The sequence below is a fragment of the Podarcis filfolensis genome (genome assembly GCF_964270895.1).
Source record: "Podarcis filfolensis genome assembly, chromosome: 11".
In the NCBI taxonomy this organism is placed as follows: domain Eukaryota; kingdom Metazoa; phylum Chordata; class Lepidosauria; order Squamata; family Lacertidae; genus Podarcis; species Podarcis filfolensis.
Genome location: NC_139613.1, coordinates 17,291,577 through 17,303,672, shown reverse-complemented (window position 1 = coordinate 17,303,672; position 12,096 = coordinate 17,291,577). Strand labels below are relative to the sequence as shown.

General features: G+C 38.1%; 1 protein-coding gene across 8 annotated transcripts in view; it reads right to left on the bottom strand.

The window, feature by feature from the left end:
* NIPBL (NIPBL cohesin loading factor) overlaps positions 1–12,096 on the bottom strand; it is a 129,090-nt gene that overhangs the window by 41,302 nt on the left and 75,692 nt on the right. For 5 of the 8 annotated variants that reach the window (XM_083575449.1, XM_083575450.1, XM_083575451.1 and 2 more), the window contains one exon: positions 6,821–7,453. The exons of the other annotated variants lie outside the window; for them this stretch is intronic. In XM_083575449.1, the coding sequence (XP_083431575.1) occupies positions 6,821–7,453 (633 nt within the window). The remainder of the gene's footprint in view (positions 1–6,820; positions 7,454–12,096) is intronic. 8 annotated transcript variants of the gene reach the window in all.

Here is a 12,096-nt window from a genome sequence, read left to right as displayed (position 1 = left end):
TACAGCAAGATAGAACCAACTATACCAGCAGGAACAGGAAATAATTAAATTTCATCAACATTCATTAAATAAATATTCTTTGAGGAATAAATATGATTCTGAATTACATCTGTAACCTGAAGCATCTGTAACCCGAGGTACCACTGTATTCTGTCTAAAAGATTTGTGGTTAGCAATGAGCTTTTACAAAATTCCTGACATCCACCAGGGGGAGCCCTGAGCTCTGCTGCCTGCCAATGCAAGAACTGCTAGGCAATGCTTATTTCCAAATGTATCAGTGGGAAATGATAGGATTTGATTCCCTCCCCCCCCCTCCCCACGGGGTTGAGCTAAGACTTCACCTGTTCTGGTGGTTACTTTCATTTTCTATTTTAGTTCTGTGGCTGCTTATTCCTAAACAAACAGCCCACAATTTGGGGCAACAAAAGGGAAGTAAACAAACAACTGTAGTAGCACCAAAGGGGGAGAGGAGGAAGCAAAGTAAAAATAAAAACAAAAACATAACCAATTCAAAAATATACAATAGGAAAAGCACCAGACCAAGAAAAGGCAAGTACTCAACAGAGAGCAAGGAGACTCAATCATCACCAACTGCAGGCAGGCAAAGTCAGTCTGGTGTGAGGGATCACTCTTCCCACCGGAGAGGAGGCAAAAGGCTTCAGTGAACCTGCCTGTTCTTTCCAGTAGGCAGTGCCATCTCTATGAGGAACACCATCCATCATTCTCTAGTAAACCCTCCCCTGCCCCCAAAGTAAGGAACTTAAAAAACTAAAGGTAGCTCAGCTAGGTCTCTTTAGTCCTGGCCACTGCAGCAGTGGTGGAGAAGGTGGAGGAAAACCCAATTTCTGAAAGACAGGTACCATAGCACTATAAAAGTGAAGGTGGAGAGAAAATCATTGCACAGAGAAATCCTGCCTCCTACTTGACTGAGCATAGAGCACGCCAGTGTCTGGATGATTGGATAGTGCCAAAGAAAGAAATGACTAGTATTCAACAGTCACAAAGTTCATTAATAAATCTATAGCTCTTGTACAGATTTTTAGGATTACAGAAATTATAGTCCAGCAATCAGAACTCAGACCATCAGCCATGTCTTGTGGTCAGCATGACAACCCACCTATTTTTACAGTCCTCAGGAGAACGAGTTTTGGCAGAGTGGCTTGGGAAATCAGAAGGTAAACAGACATTATACACCTGTACACTTAAAACCTCATTATTTTTGTTCTCCTGGCATGCATTTGTTTGTATCCCTAAATACAACAATTTTAGTTGAACCAAAATTTCTCAAAAGCCTTTTTTTTCTAAAAGAATTTGGAGATTTCACCCATGAAAAATATGTCACTTTGAAAATTTTATCTGAATGCTCTCCACCATTTTTTGTGGTGAACACTTTTTCCTTCTACAATGCCTTGGAATGGTGTTAGGTCCAGGCAATGTAAAAATGCAAAATGGTGGCCAGGCTGCCAACAGTTTCTTGCAACAGCAGCGGGGGAATTAATGAGAAAAACAAGCTATACTACTGCTTTATAAGTTCTTACATCGGTCGTATCAGTATCCGTTAGCTACACTGATTAGTGAGCTCTGATCCACAAGTACTATATTTACCTGTATGGATATTCTAAAAAAACTACTTGGTATGTATTCCTTATTCCTTATTTATTCATTATTTAATATGCAGGTTGCTCAGTATTATTTTTGTTGTCATTCACTGTAAGTAATGTCTTTAATTTCATTATCAGCTGACGAAGAGTCTAGTTCAAAACAGTTGATCCAATCCGGATATACTGTACTGCTTATTTGCTGATTGCTGTTAAATTCGTTACATTGGAGCACCCACCACATTACTTCTTGGGCATTGAAAGGCATCCTGCCTGCATCATGGTGTTCCTCACCAGTAACTCTTTACAGTAACTGTTTGGTTATGAACCGATATATATTATTTGGATATTACTTGAAAATTGTAAGCTCTGGATGACATTCTACTACCAATTATAATATATTTATCACATTCATTAGCAACGTGTTTCAATAGATATAACTACATTTATAATGGCAAGCCTAATCCCATTTCTCCTCTCTCCAGAAAGATGATGAAATGCTTATTCCCCCTTTCCCATCCCCAATTTCTCTGTCCATAAATAGGGTTGAGAATTACAATAGATCATTTGCATACAACTAGTTTAGATTACAAAACTACCAATAGTGGACATAAAACTGTCTTTTAAAAAATATGCATTAAATCCATCTCCTGATAAGAAAAAGAGTGAGACACTAGTAGAAGGAAATGGTTAATAGTTAAACAATTACCTCTGAAGGATGTAATCAGATTCTTTGACTTTTCATTGAATCAAAGATCAAAGTGACTCAAATCAGATCATATATAATCCTAGGAAATGAGATCCTTGAAGCTCAATATTTAAAGATGGCAAACACACCACAGAAAACAGCACAACATAAAACATGGCCACTTCCTTTTTGTTCACTTATAGGCATGTGCATACTAGAATGAAATTAAGAGAAGTCTTATAATCTCTAGAAATTTCTTAATTTGTGGAATTTTGGATAGAATTTCCTACATACAACAGAAAACTGGAAGAAGCTTAAAACAGTGATGATGCAACTCTCTGGCTTTGTGCATGAAAGGTGTGTGGAGACTTCAACACACACTCAGTGGATCGAACCATTCAAAAAGGTTGTGGACATATGTAGCTTTTCAGTTGTTTTAAATCAGATCTACATTTCCGTAAGTCAAACCAATTTCTTCTCCTTTCATTGGATAAGGAATCTCAGCACAGGACTTCAATCATGGCTTGGAACTATGTTATTCTAAATGCATGCATTTTTATACATACTGACTCACAGTCCATCAATGCCCACCTAAAACTGTCATTATTTGCTCGAGTTATGTTGCCTAGCCCACTATCTCCAGGATCTATTCAAGCATTACGGACCCCTGGATTTACCTCACTAAAACAACAACAACCAGCCCTCCAGTTTGAGATCATCCAGAATCTCAACTTATCCTATGCTCTGTAATTTATGAATCAGATTTTATATATTATCCATTCCTTGAGCCACATAATTAATAGAAGCTGCACTGACTCATGCAGAATGTTGATGGATAGTCACACAATTTGATGTTGATCTGTGTATTTTTAACTCAGGAAATGAATTTTCAATTAACAGTATCAAACTTACAGTGGTATCTTCCAGTTCATTTTTCTCAAGCTCTCACTAGTAGACAATGTGGCAAGGCTAAAAGCTGCTATGATACAGATATAATTCAGATCTCCTGGGCTACTAGATCTTTTAAGTATATCTATCTGGGCACAAGATTTGTTCTGACTGTTAAGCTTTCCTCAACATACCTTGAAAAGCGCAACCCACACATTACAGTAGCATTTTTAGTTTACATATCCCAAATATCTGGGAATGGGTTGGGGGGAGGGGAAAGCAGATTTAAAAAAAAAAGTTTATAAAAAAGCAAAAAAAAAGGTAAATATGGATTTGTAATGATTAGGAAGCCGATTTCAGGACACCTTTATATTGTGTCACTAACATTAAGATGTAACACACGTTTCTGAACCAGCTGTAAGAATACATAAGTGAGAATGATCTGACAAATTTAGTAAAAGTATTAGATTTAAAAGAGAAAAAAGAAACACTTAATCTGTATACAAGTAAAGTAATGCCAATCAACACTTTGAAACATAATTATGCTAAACCATTAAAACAGATTAAAGCTTCATTAAAGGGAAAATGAATTTTAGACTTTGTATCACACACTTGGTGTCTTCTGACAGCTGAAATAGTGACCTGGTATGGTACGGGCTTCCATCACGGAAATATAGCTCTCCTGTTGTAGTAAATTATGCAGGACATGGCATTCTTATCTAATGGCACAACAGTGATTGCATCAGATTATTAGGGAAAGGCACTCCCAAACTTTTCATGTTGGTGACACACTTTTTAGACATGCATAATTTTGCAACACAGTAAATCAGTTTTATTAACAAATTGGAGGTTAAACTAACCACTTTCCAGCCCCGGTAGGAGCATCCCGGAGAGCATTCACGAGACACACTGCAGCCAACATGCTGACGTGTCACAACACACAGTTTGAAAAGTTCTGCTCTACCTGCTACCTATCCTTCCCATAGCACCATCTATTTAACATCTTCTCAATCTCACAGGGTATGGAAAGCATTCCTGTTACTATAGCATCTGATATCTCTCTCCCACGTCTGCAGCAGCTGCAAGGCATGTGTGCATTGCACCCATTGTCCCAGCTCTAGGTTTAACCCAGAAGAGGGAAACATTCCTCCACTGTCCATACTGGCAAAGACACAACAAACAAGGGCAATTCCCATGGTCTTATCAGGTGCTATAAAATTTACGGAGAGCTATCATTTCAAAGAAAAAAAGAGGCCGCATGTATGCTGATTGGACTATTTCACTGGACCAATGGAGCTAAAACAATATGTCATCTACACTGATTTCAGAAGAACTAATGTAAGTGTTTGTATTTACAAACCACGGTATCACTGATATCTTATACCTCCTAGATATTTCAGATTTAGAAAACTGGTAGTGATGTATGTTAGCAATGCTCTGCCGAATTACTTAAGAATTACTTAACCAATTATGGATAAAACGTAACAATTGAAATTGCAGGCAACTCTTTGTCAATGGACCCTAAGATGGCTCTATGCTATTTGAAGATATCCCTGCTTGCAACTAGAACTGGTGATTAACTTATTGGTGTCAGCCCAAATATGTATCACAAGCTATTGGAAAAAAGAATTTCAAAGGTATAAGCTAGCATTCAGACAACTTTTAAAATAAAGGAGCTCTTTTCCTATGTCTTTTACTAGTATTGACTATCCAATAATTCAGTAGATTTGGTTGTCTTTCCATTTCTCCATGAAGCAAATGTTGAGGAAATGCTGCCAAAATGCTTTAACAATGAAATGTAAGTAGGCTACATGGATATTCCCATACTGAACAGCAACAGCCATTTCTATTATCTCAGTGTGGAGGCAAGCAGAACACTGCAAGGTAAAATGTCAATCATGATGATTTTGCCTGCCAATAGTCTCCCCTGAGAGACTTGGCATGATCTTTCTTTTATTGCTGCTTCGTGCACATGTCCAGCAGCATTTTTACCCTAACTGCGGATCTGCACCTGTTCAAAAGGCCAGAATAAGAGTAACTAAGTTGCTTCTGATGAGGCAAAGTTAGCAGCCCAGATGGAGACAAAAAATTGCTTGGGGTACCAACTAGCAAAATGCTGAGGTGAGAGCAACTATTTGATCAAATTCCCCTCTCATTCCCAAGCATGTTAAGCATCCATTCATAGAATAGAAGTGAGAATCCATATGCAGGAGCCACAGCTGTTATCCCTTTCTTTTGCCTCCATATCTTCTCCCCCTTGCAAGGAGAAAGTTTGCCTTGCACTAGCCTGGAGAAGTTGGAGAGCTGTGCCTGCAGCCTTAATTGTGATGAAACTTGAGACTTTGTTCTATTTGAGAGAAGTGCTGCCCGTAAACTTTTCCTCTCTTTGCACCCGCCTCCCCACCAATGACTTGCCCAAGGTGCATGTAGTTCTATCCTCTTGGTGACAGAGCTAAACTTGTGCCAACTTAGGAGCTGCCTATTTCATATTTTCTTCTTCTCTTCCTACTCTTCCACTTCCTTCCTCAAAAAAATCCCACTTCCCCCCTAAATATAACTCCCACTCTATCTACTAACAAAAAATCGGGGGGGGGGGGGAATAGCACACTTACTTGAAACTAAGCTCAAACGAACACAAAGTTACATTTCTAAGTAAACATGCAAATAATTGCTCTCCAAGTCTGATGGCGACAAACTCTGGTGATCTGCTATCTTACTTTTATGAAATTGTTCAACCTAGTTCTAGTATGGCTTTCAATCACTCATATCTTGGTGACATTTCTGACTATATATGCATTGGGTAGATATTAGATGTATCTCCTAAAATGAATTAATTTAGTTTTACAAGTAGAGTAGGTTCGCAAGTCTGTTATTTTGATAATGCAAGATGTTACTAGTTTTATTTCTGGTTAAACAAGCACAGGATTGATATTAGTTCCATTCTCTCCCTCCCTTCTTTTCTTCTTATTTCTCATCACTTGAGGTAATGAGGGGGGAGCACAAGGGAGAATTGATCAGCATTGGATTATAATGTTTAGAAAAATAATATACTAAATGCAATCACTGTAACAAGATCTTTGTGTGATGTTAAGTCTCTGGTGTGTAGTTCAGATGTAAATGTCTACTGATAAAGGAAGGTCACTGCAATTGTGTCCAGCTCCAGCCACATTTTTTCCAGCTAGATTCACCACTAGTATGTTGTAACTGGCTCTGGGAAATATACACACACAAAAACCAGATCCTGCAAGCTGAAAGTCTGCCCACCTTAACAAATGCATTACAGGATGAATGCTGCAAAAAGTGGCTATCATCAATTACAAAGCTTTTCCCTTATCCCTTGCTCTACTCTTGAGAAGAGAAATGCAAGTTACAGTAAACAGCCCTATCCTATGTCAATCCAATTGAGTTCAATAGCACTTATCTCCAAGTGAGTATACACAAGATTACAACCTAAATTGTATTCCTTTTTGGTTTAAGAGAGATTTGTCACACTACAAGTTTGTTCTCTAAATATTTAGACACCACTAATCACCAACTCTGTACTAAGAATGTGAAGTTATATGGAGATTATGGTTTATTTTCAAGGACTTCTAGGGGATAGGAAATTTGATTAAATATAAATACAGCACATACGCAACAGTTTTACCTTTGTCTTGCACTTCTTTTGAAAACCGTTCCCTTTCAATAGCTGATTCCCGTTCTATCCGTTCAATTTCAGCCAATGCATCCAATTCTACTTCATCATATGGCGTGATAGTTCCATGTTGTGAAACCTGTTGATGCGTCTGTACCAAAGGATTTTGAGGTTGTTTTGCAGAAACTGAAGTGTTCGGTTGTAAAACAGGCACTTGTTGTGCCTGAAGGAATGCTGTTTGTTCATGCTGCGGCAAACACTGAGCAGCATTTAATGGGCGATTAATATCCTGTGGAGTAACTGGTGTTTTAGAAGTCTGTCCTGGATACTGCACATTAAAGGAAATGTCCCCTTCTGACACGTTACTGTTTTCCAAACCAGAAAGCATATCATCCTGCTGGTCCATATCTGAAGATCTTACACGAGTAAGTCTTAACGTAAGTTTAGTAGAGTCCTTAGATGGAGAGCTAATGATATCATACATTGCAGCTTTTTCAGTCTGGTCTTTTTCATCCTTGCCTAACTTCATTTTCTTTTGTTTCTTTTGCTTTCTTTCAGGAGAATCTAATAATATGTCTGGGGGAACATCTCTAGGTGATGAGTAAGGTGGAGGCTGAGACTGAAGTATTAAAGGTGGTCTTGATCCTAGAATAATAATTCAGAAAAACTGAACAGTTATGTTGGTTCACATTTCTATGAAAGCACACAAAAATAGTCTTTATTAGTAATTTGTACTTGTACAGATATTTGCACTTACAAAATGGCAAAAACTCAGTTTAGAGGAATATTGAGGTCTGTAATATTCACTACAACCCACCTATAATATCTGCAGTAAAAGATGCCTGTAACTCCTAGCAATTTAGCAATCCACATCTAACATGAGAGGTACCAAGAGGTAGAAACCATTTTGGGACTGTGCTCAACCGGGGCAGGGCTTCAACTATTAAAGAATGGAGTTAATCAAAATGCATCCAAGGCCATAGGGGAGAACAAAGTTTAAAGATAGCTAGCTTCTCACTAGAGTCCAGTGATCAAAGCCCAAAATAATGAGCTGCAGACAGGCAAATCGGACTGCAACTAACACACATCCATACACACATACACACATGCAGCGTCATGCGAGTTCCCTACTCTTAAGGATCTGAGAAAGGAAAATGACTCTAATAGATTAGCTGGTTTTGCGTCTTTCAGCAACTGGAACAGGCCTCTCACATGAGTCTGGCTTAATTTTTACATACCAATACATTTTCTACTTACAAACAGCTGAAAGTATTGCTTTTGCCATGTTGCCTACTGTTATTGTTTGTTAACTACCCCCCCCCCCAAGATTGCCCATTTATGTGAAAGATTTTGGTAGAGTCCATTTGCCATTACATCCTATACTAATTAAAGGCATTCATTTGCACTGACACACTACCCACTACCCTCCTGTGCTATCTAAAAAGTGTCTGAAGTAACACACAAAGTTTAACATCCACAACAATTTCCTCATATAAGGTTCTTCCTCTACTTAAGTACAGAGGTAGAAAAGGGTGATTAAATTGTATGCCACTGCTGTATTTTCAGCTAGTGAAGCACAGTGATAGAGAATTTGTAGTAGTTCATGGTACTGCCAGCAACTGAATGCTTTAACACAGTAGCAGATAGGTCACATTCTGTGAAGTAACTAACAGAAGTCATATTCAAACTCAAATTACTTATGTCTTCAGGTTTATATAAGTAATGCAATAATGTTAAATTTAAAATAGAGTCCACATTAAAAACATGGATCTCTGCCTCTCTGTGTGTGCTTTATTCATCTTCTTTCTCTTTGCATTTTTGCAGTTATTTACTGCCATTTCTCCATTTTCCAGCCTGTAAATTTGTGAGCCTTGATAGCATGTTTCTGCATGAGACACAATCTATTAATAGTGATTAATCTGTAATGCCCCAAACTCTACATTCCAAAGGAAGTATTTACTTCTCTAGGGCAGCACTGTAGCTGCAAAAAGGGCTTGCAGCCCCAGGGGAAAGTGTCACAGGGATTGCCAACTAGCGCTGAACTTCGGGAATCACCAATCACATTCTAAATTTTGCTCTACATCTTAGGGTGTGTGTTTTTTTAAGTACATCTGAGAAGGCTGCACAGTTAGAACTTCAGATAAACACACACTATTTAATATAACAGCACTCAAAGTACTTATATGAACTCATTCTCAGAAAGCAATTAGCTTTTTTTTAATTAGGGATCCTTACTGCTCCGCTACTTTGTGATACAATAAATCCAGCAATTTAAAAAGCTGAATAGGAAGATTGAAGAATTCCTCTCCTTTTTTTCCCCAATGATAAGCATCACATAAGGATGCTTTACAAATAGTTATCTTTTACCAGAAAGGGAGTTGGGCTAGTTGACTCAGTTAGGTCCCATCTAACTCTGAGATGTTGCAATATTTGTTATTTAAGTTACCAGTAGAGAATTTTGCTGAATTTTGGATGGTTATAAACAGTCTTGTCTTCTGAAGAATGCTTTTGCAGATGATTGTAGGTGGGGCTTGCAGAAATTTGGATTGTGTTGATGACCAAGCATCAACTCAAACTTATAAGTATACTCTACAGAGATGCAAGAGCCCCCTTTTCCAGATATTTCACTAGGCTGCATGATCTGTCTGATAGCGTCTATGAGTGGTTTATCCTTAGCCAAGCACTCTCCCATGAGCAGGGACATTTTCAATTGCTTCTCTAGCCTCATGTTCATGTGCAGCCTCAATACATCCAACAACAGGTGACTCAGCTTCTTTGGTATCAGCAACTTTCAGGTTCAGGAACAATCCAAAACTTGCAAAGGCTCACTGCTCCATCAGTTTGCTTGTTAATAGATAATCCACTAGTCAGGTAGTAAATCTACATCACTTTGGTATTTATGCTTCTTTTCCCCAAAGTACTAATAAGTCTTCTCTTAAGATGATCCTGCGAGTCTCAGGATGGTGCTTCACCTCTATTAAGCAAATATTCTGCAGTCTCTATAGCTGAAATTCACCTTCACTGTGATGTTTCCCCATCCATAAAAGTGTGACAATATAGTACATATTTGGGGATCCTAAAAGTGTAAGTTTTGCCACTATATCGATATTTCCACTAATTGAAGAAACAAATCACTCCAGATGGCGCCTTCATTTTTCTTTTCCCCCTTTGGATGGGACTGGTCACAGCTGGAAGGGACTTTTCAAGCCCTCACCTAGTATACGGAAATTAATTCACAGACTTGTATATAGAGAACAATGAATATCCCATGTAACAACACACTGGAATCCAAAACATGTCAGCTTTTTCTGCATGGCAATGAATGAAAGAATAAAAACTTTGTTGATTTAGTATTGAGTATTTAGTATTGAGGAGTCACTAGTCACACAAACTATTACAATATGTTTCAGTGAATATATTGTCCAAGTACAGATGACCCCAGAACTATTATTCCATAGAGTTAAATGAGTTATTATTCTATAGTCAGTTAGATGCCTTCTCAATTATATTAGTACAAGTAAAAGTATAACAAAATTTATTTAATAACTAAGTGGCCCTCAGGCAAGCCAGAAACTTCTAGGGGCAATATTTAATGTCTCCAAGTAGTAGTAGTAGTAGTAGTAGTAGTAGTAGTAGTAATTTATTATTACGGGGAAAGACCTGTTCAAGAGTCTCCAAGTAAATATACAAGTTCATTGATAAGGCCCATATTCTATTTAAAATGTGATATAAGATGAAGGCAAGACACCAAGAAACAAAGTTTTACACGCCATACAGGATTTTCTTTTATTTCTCCTTTATTTTTATCATGAAGAAAACTCCTGGTCATTCTTCATGTTTGTGGACAGATGCTGCTCTTCACTCTTGAAAAAAGTGTGACCCCTACCAAGTGTTGATATTCTTATTCCGTCTCTAACAACTTTTTCCAAGGCAGAATGGTTTCCACCAGTCTAGAAATTCTAGAAGATCAGCAGATTTGCAGAATACAAACCTTATGGAGATTATCAATCTAGTCAACCTTGCCTCCAATTCAAGGCATAACAGTTTAAATACACTTGACAATCATATGGAGCTAGAGAACGGATCATCTCTGCAACATACATGCAGCATAACAGACACTGTAAAGATCTAATTTACAAGGTAACGTATTATAAACTTAATGCCACTCTAGGGTTGAAACAAAATCAATAAGCATTTAAAGTTTGCTATCAGTCTTCATACACTGGTTAACCAATTCAAACTTTCCTTAAAAAGGAAACACAAGAGCTAAAGGCCCTGGTTCCAGCTCTACCCACAGAAAACTAGTCACGCATAGCAAGTGGTGCCTCAGTGAACATCCACATCCTAGTGTGTGTATAAAGATTCATTCAGCCAGTTTGAGTGAGCCTGGGTGAGCCTCTGCATAACATAAACATACAGAAGTCTATTTCAGAATTTTCCCTGGATCAGGACAAACGGAAACATTCTTAAAGTCAAAAAATTGGTTTGTTGGCATCAACACTTTTACTTCTTTTCAAGAATGATCAGGAATAGATCTAATTCCTGAAATAGAAATTACTTACCTGTAACAAATTATTGAAACAAACAGAAGTACAGTGGTACCTCGTGTTACATACTTAATCCGTTCCAGAGGTCCATTCGTAACAGGAAACCGATTGTAACATGAGGCGTGCCTTCTCTAATGGCGCCTCCCACTGCTGTCGTGCTGCTGGAGCGCAACTTCCACTTACATCCCAGGGCAAAGGTCACAACAAGCGGCATCTACTTCCAGGTTAGCGGAGTGCATAACCTGCAGCATTCATAAGGGGGTCAGTACGTAACACGAGATACCACTATATTGTTGAAAGAGCCAACCAGGCGTGGATGAATGAATACACACACACACCCCTCTCTAATATTTTAGGGGTAAGAACTAGCCTGCCATTTTTTAAAATAATGGTATTAAAGGCATGCCTTTGGTCTAATACAGTGCAATAAATGTAAACTAATATTCAAGCCTATGAAGAAAAATATTGTCTGCCACCTACAAGCAAAGTAGTGGTTATCCATTCCCATTAAGCTTCTTCTAATGCCAACTGTAAAATATGATCAACATATATGGCTCCTATCATGCAAGATCTGCAACTATGTTAGGACAAATGCTAACCATTTGATTAGCTTGTGATTTAGGCTTTGTTTCTTCATCTAGTGCCCACCTATTCTTGGATGTCAGATAGATGGACTTTTAATGCTGGAACTTGGTATCAAATCACAACTATTCCATTTTTCAACCACTTCTCAGGAAGTAT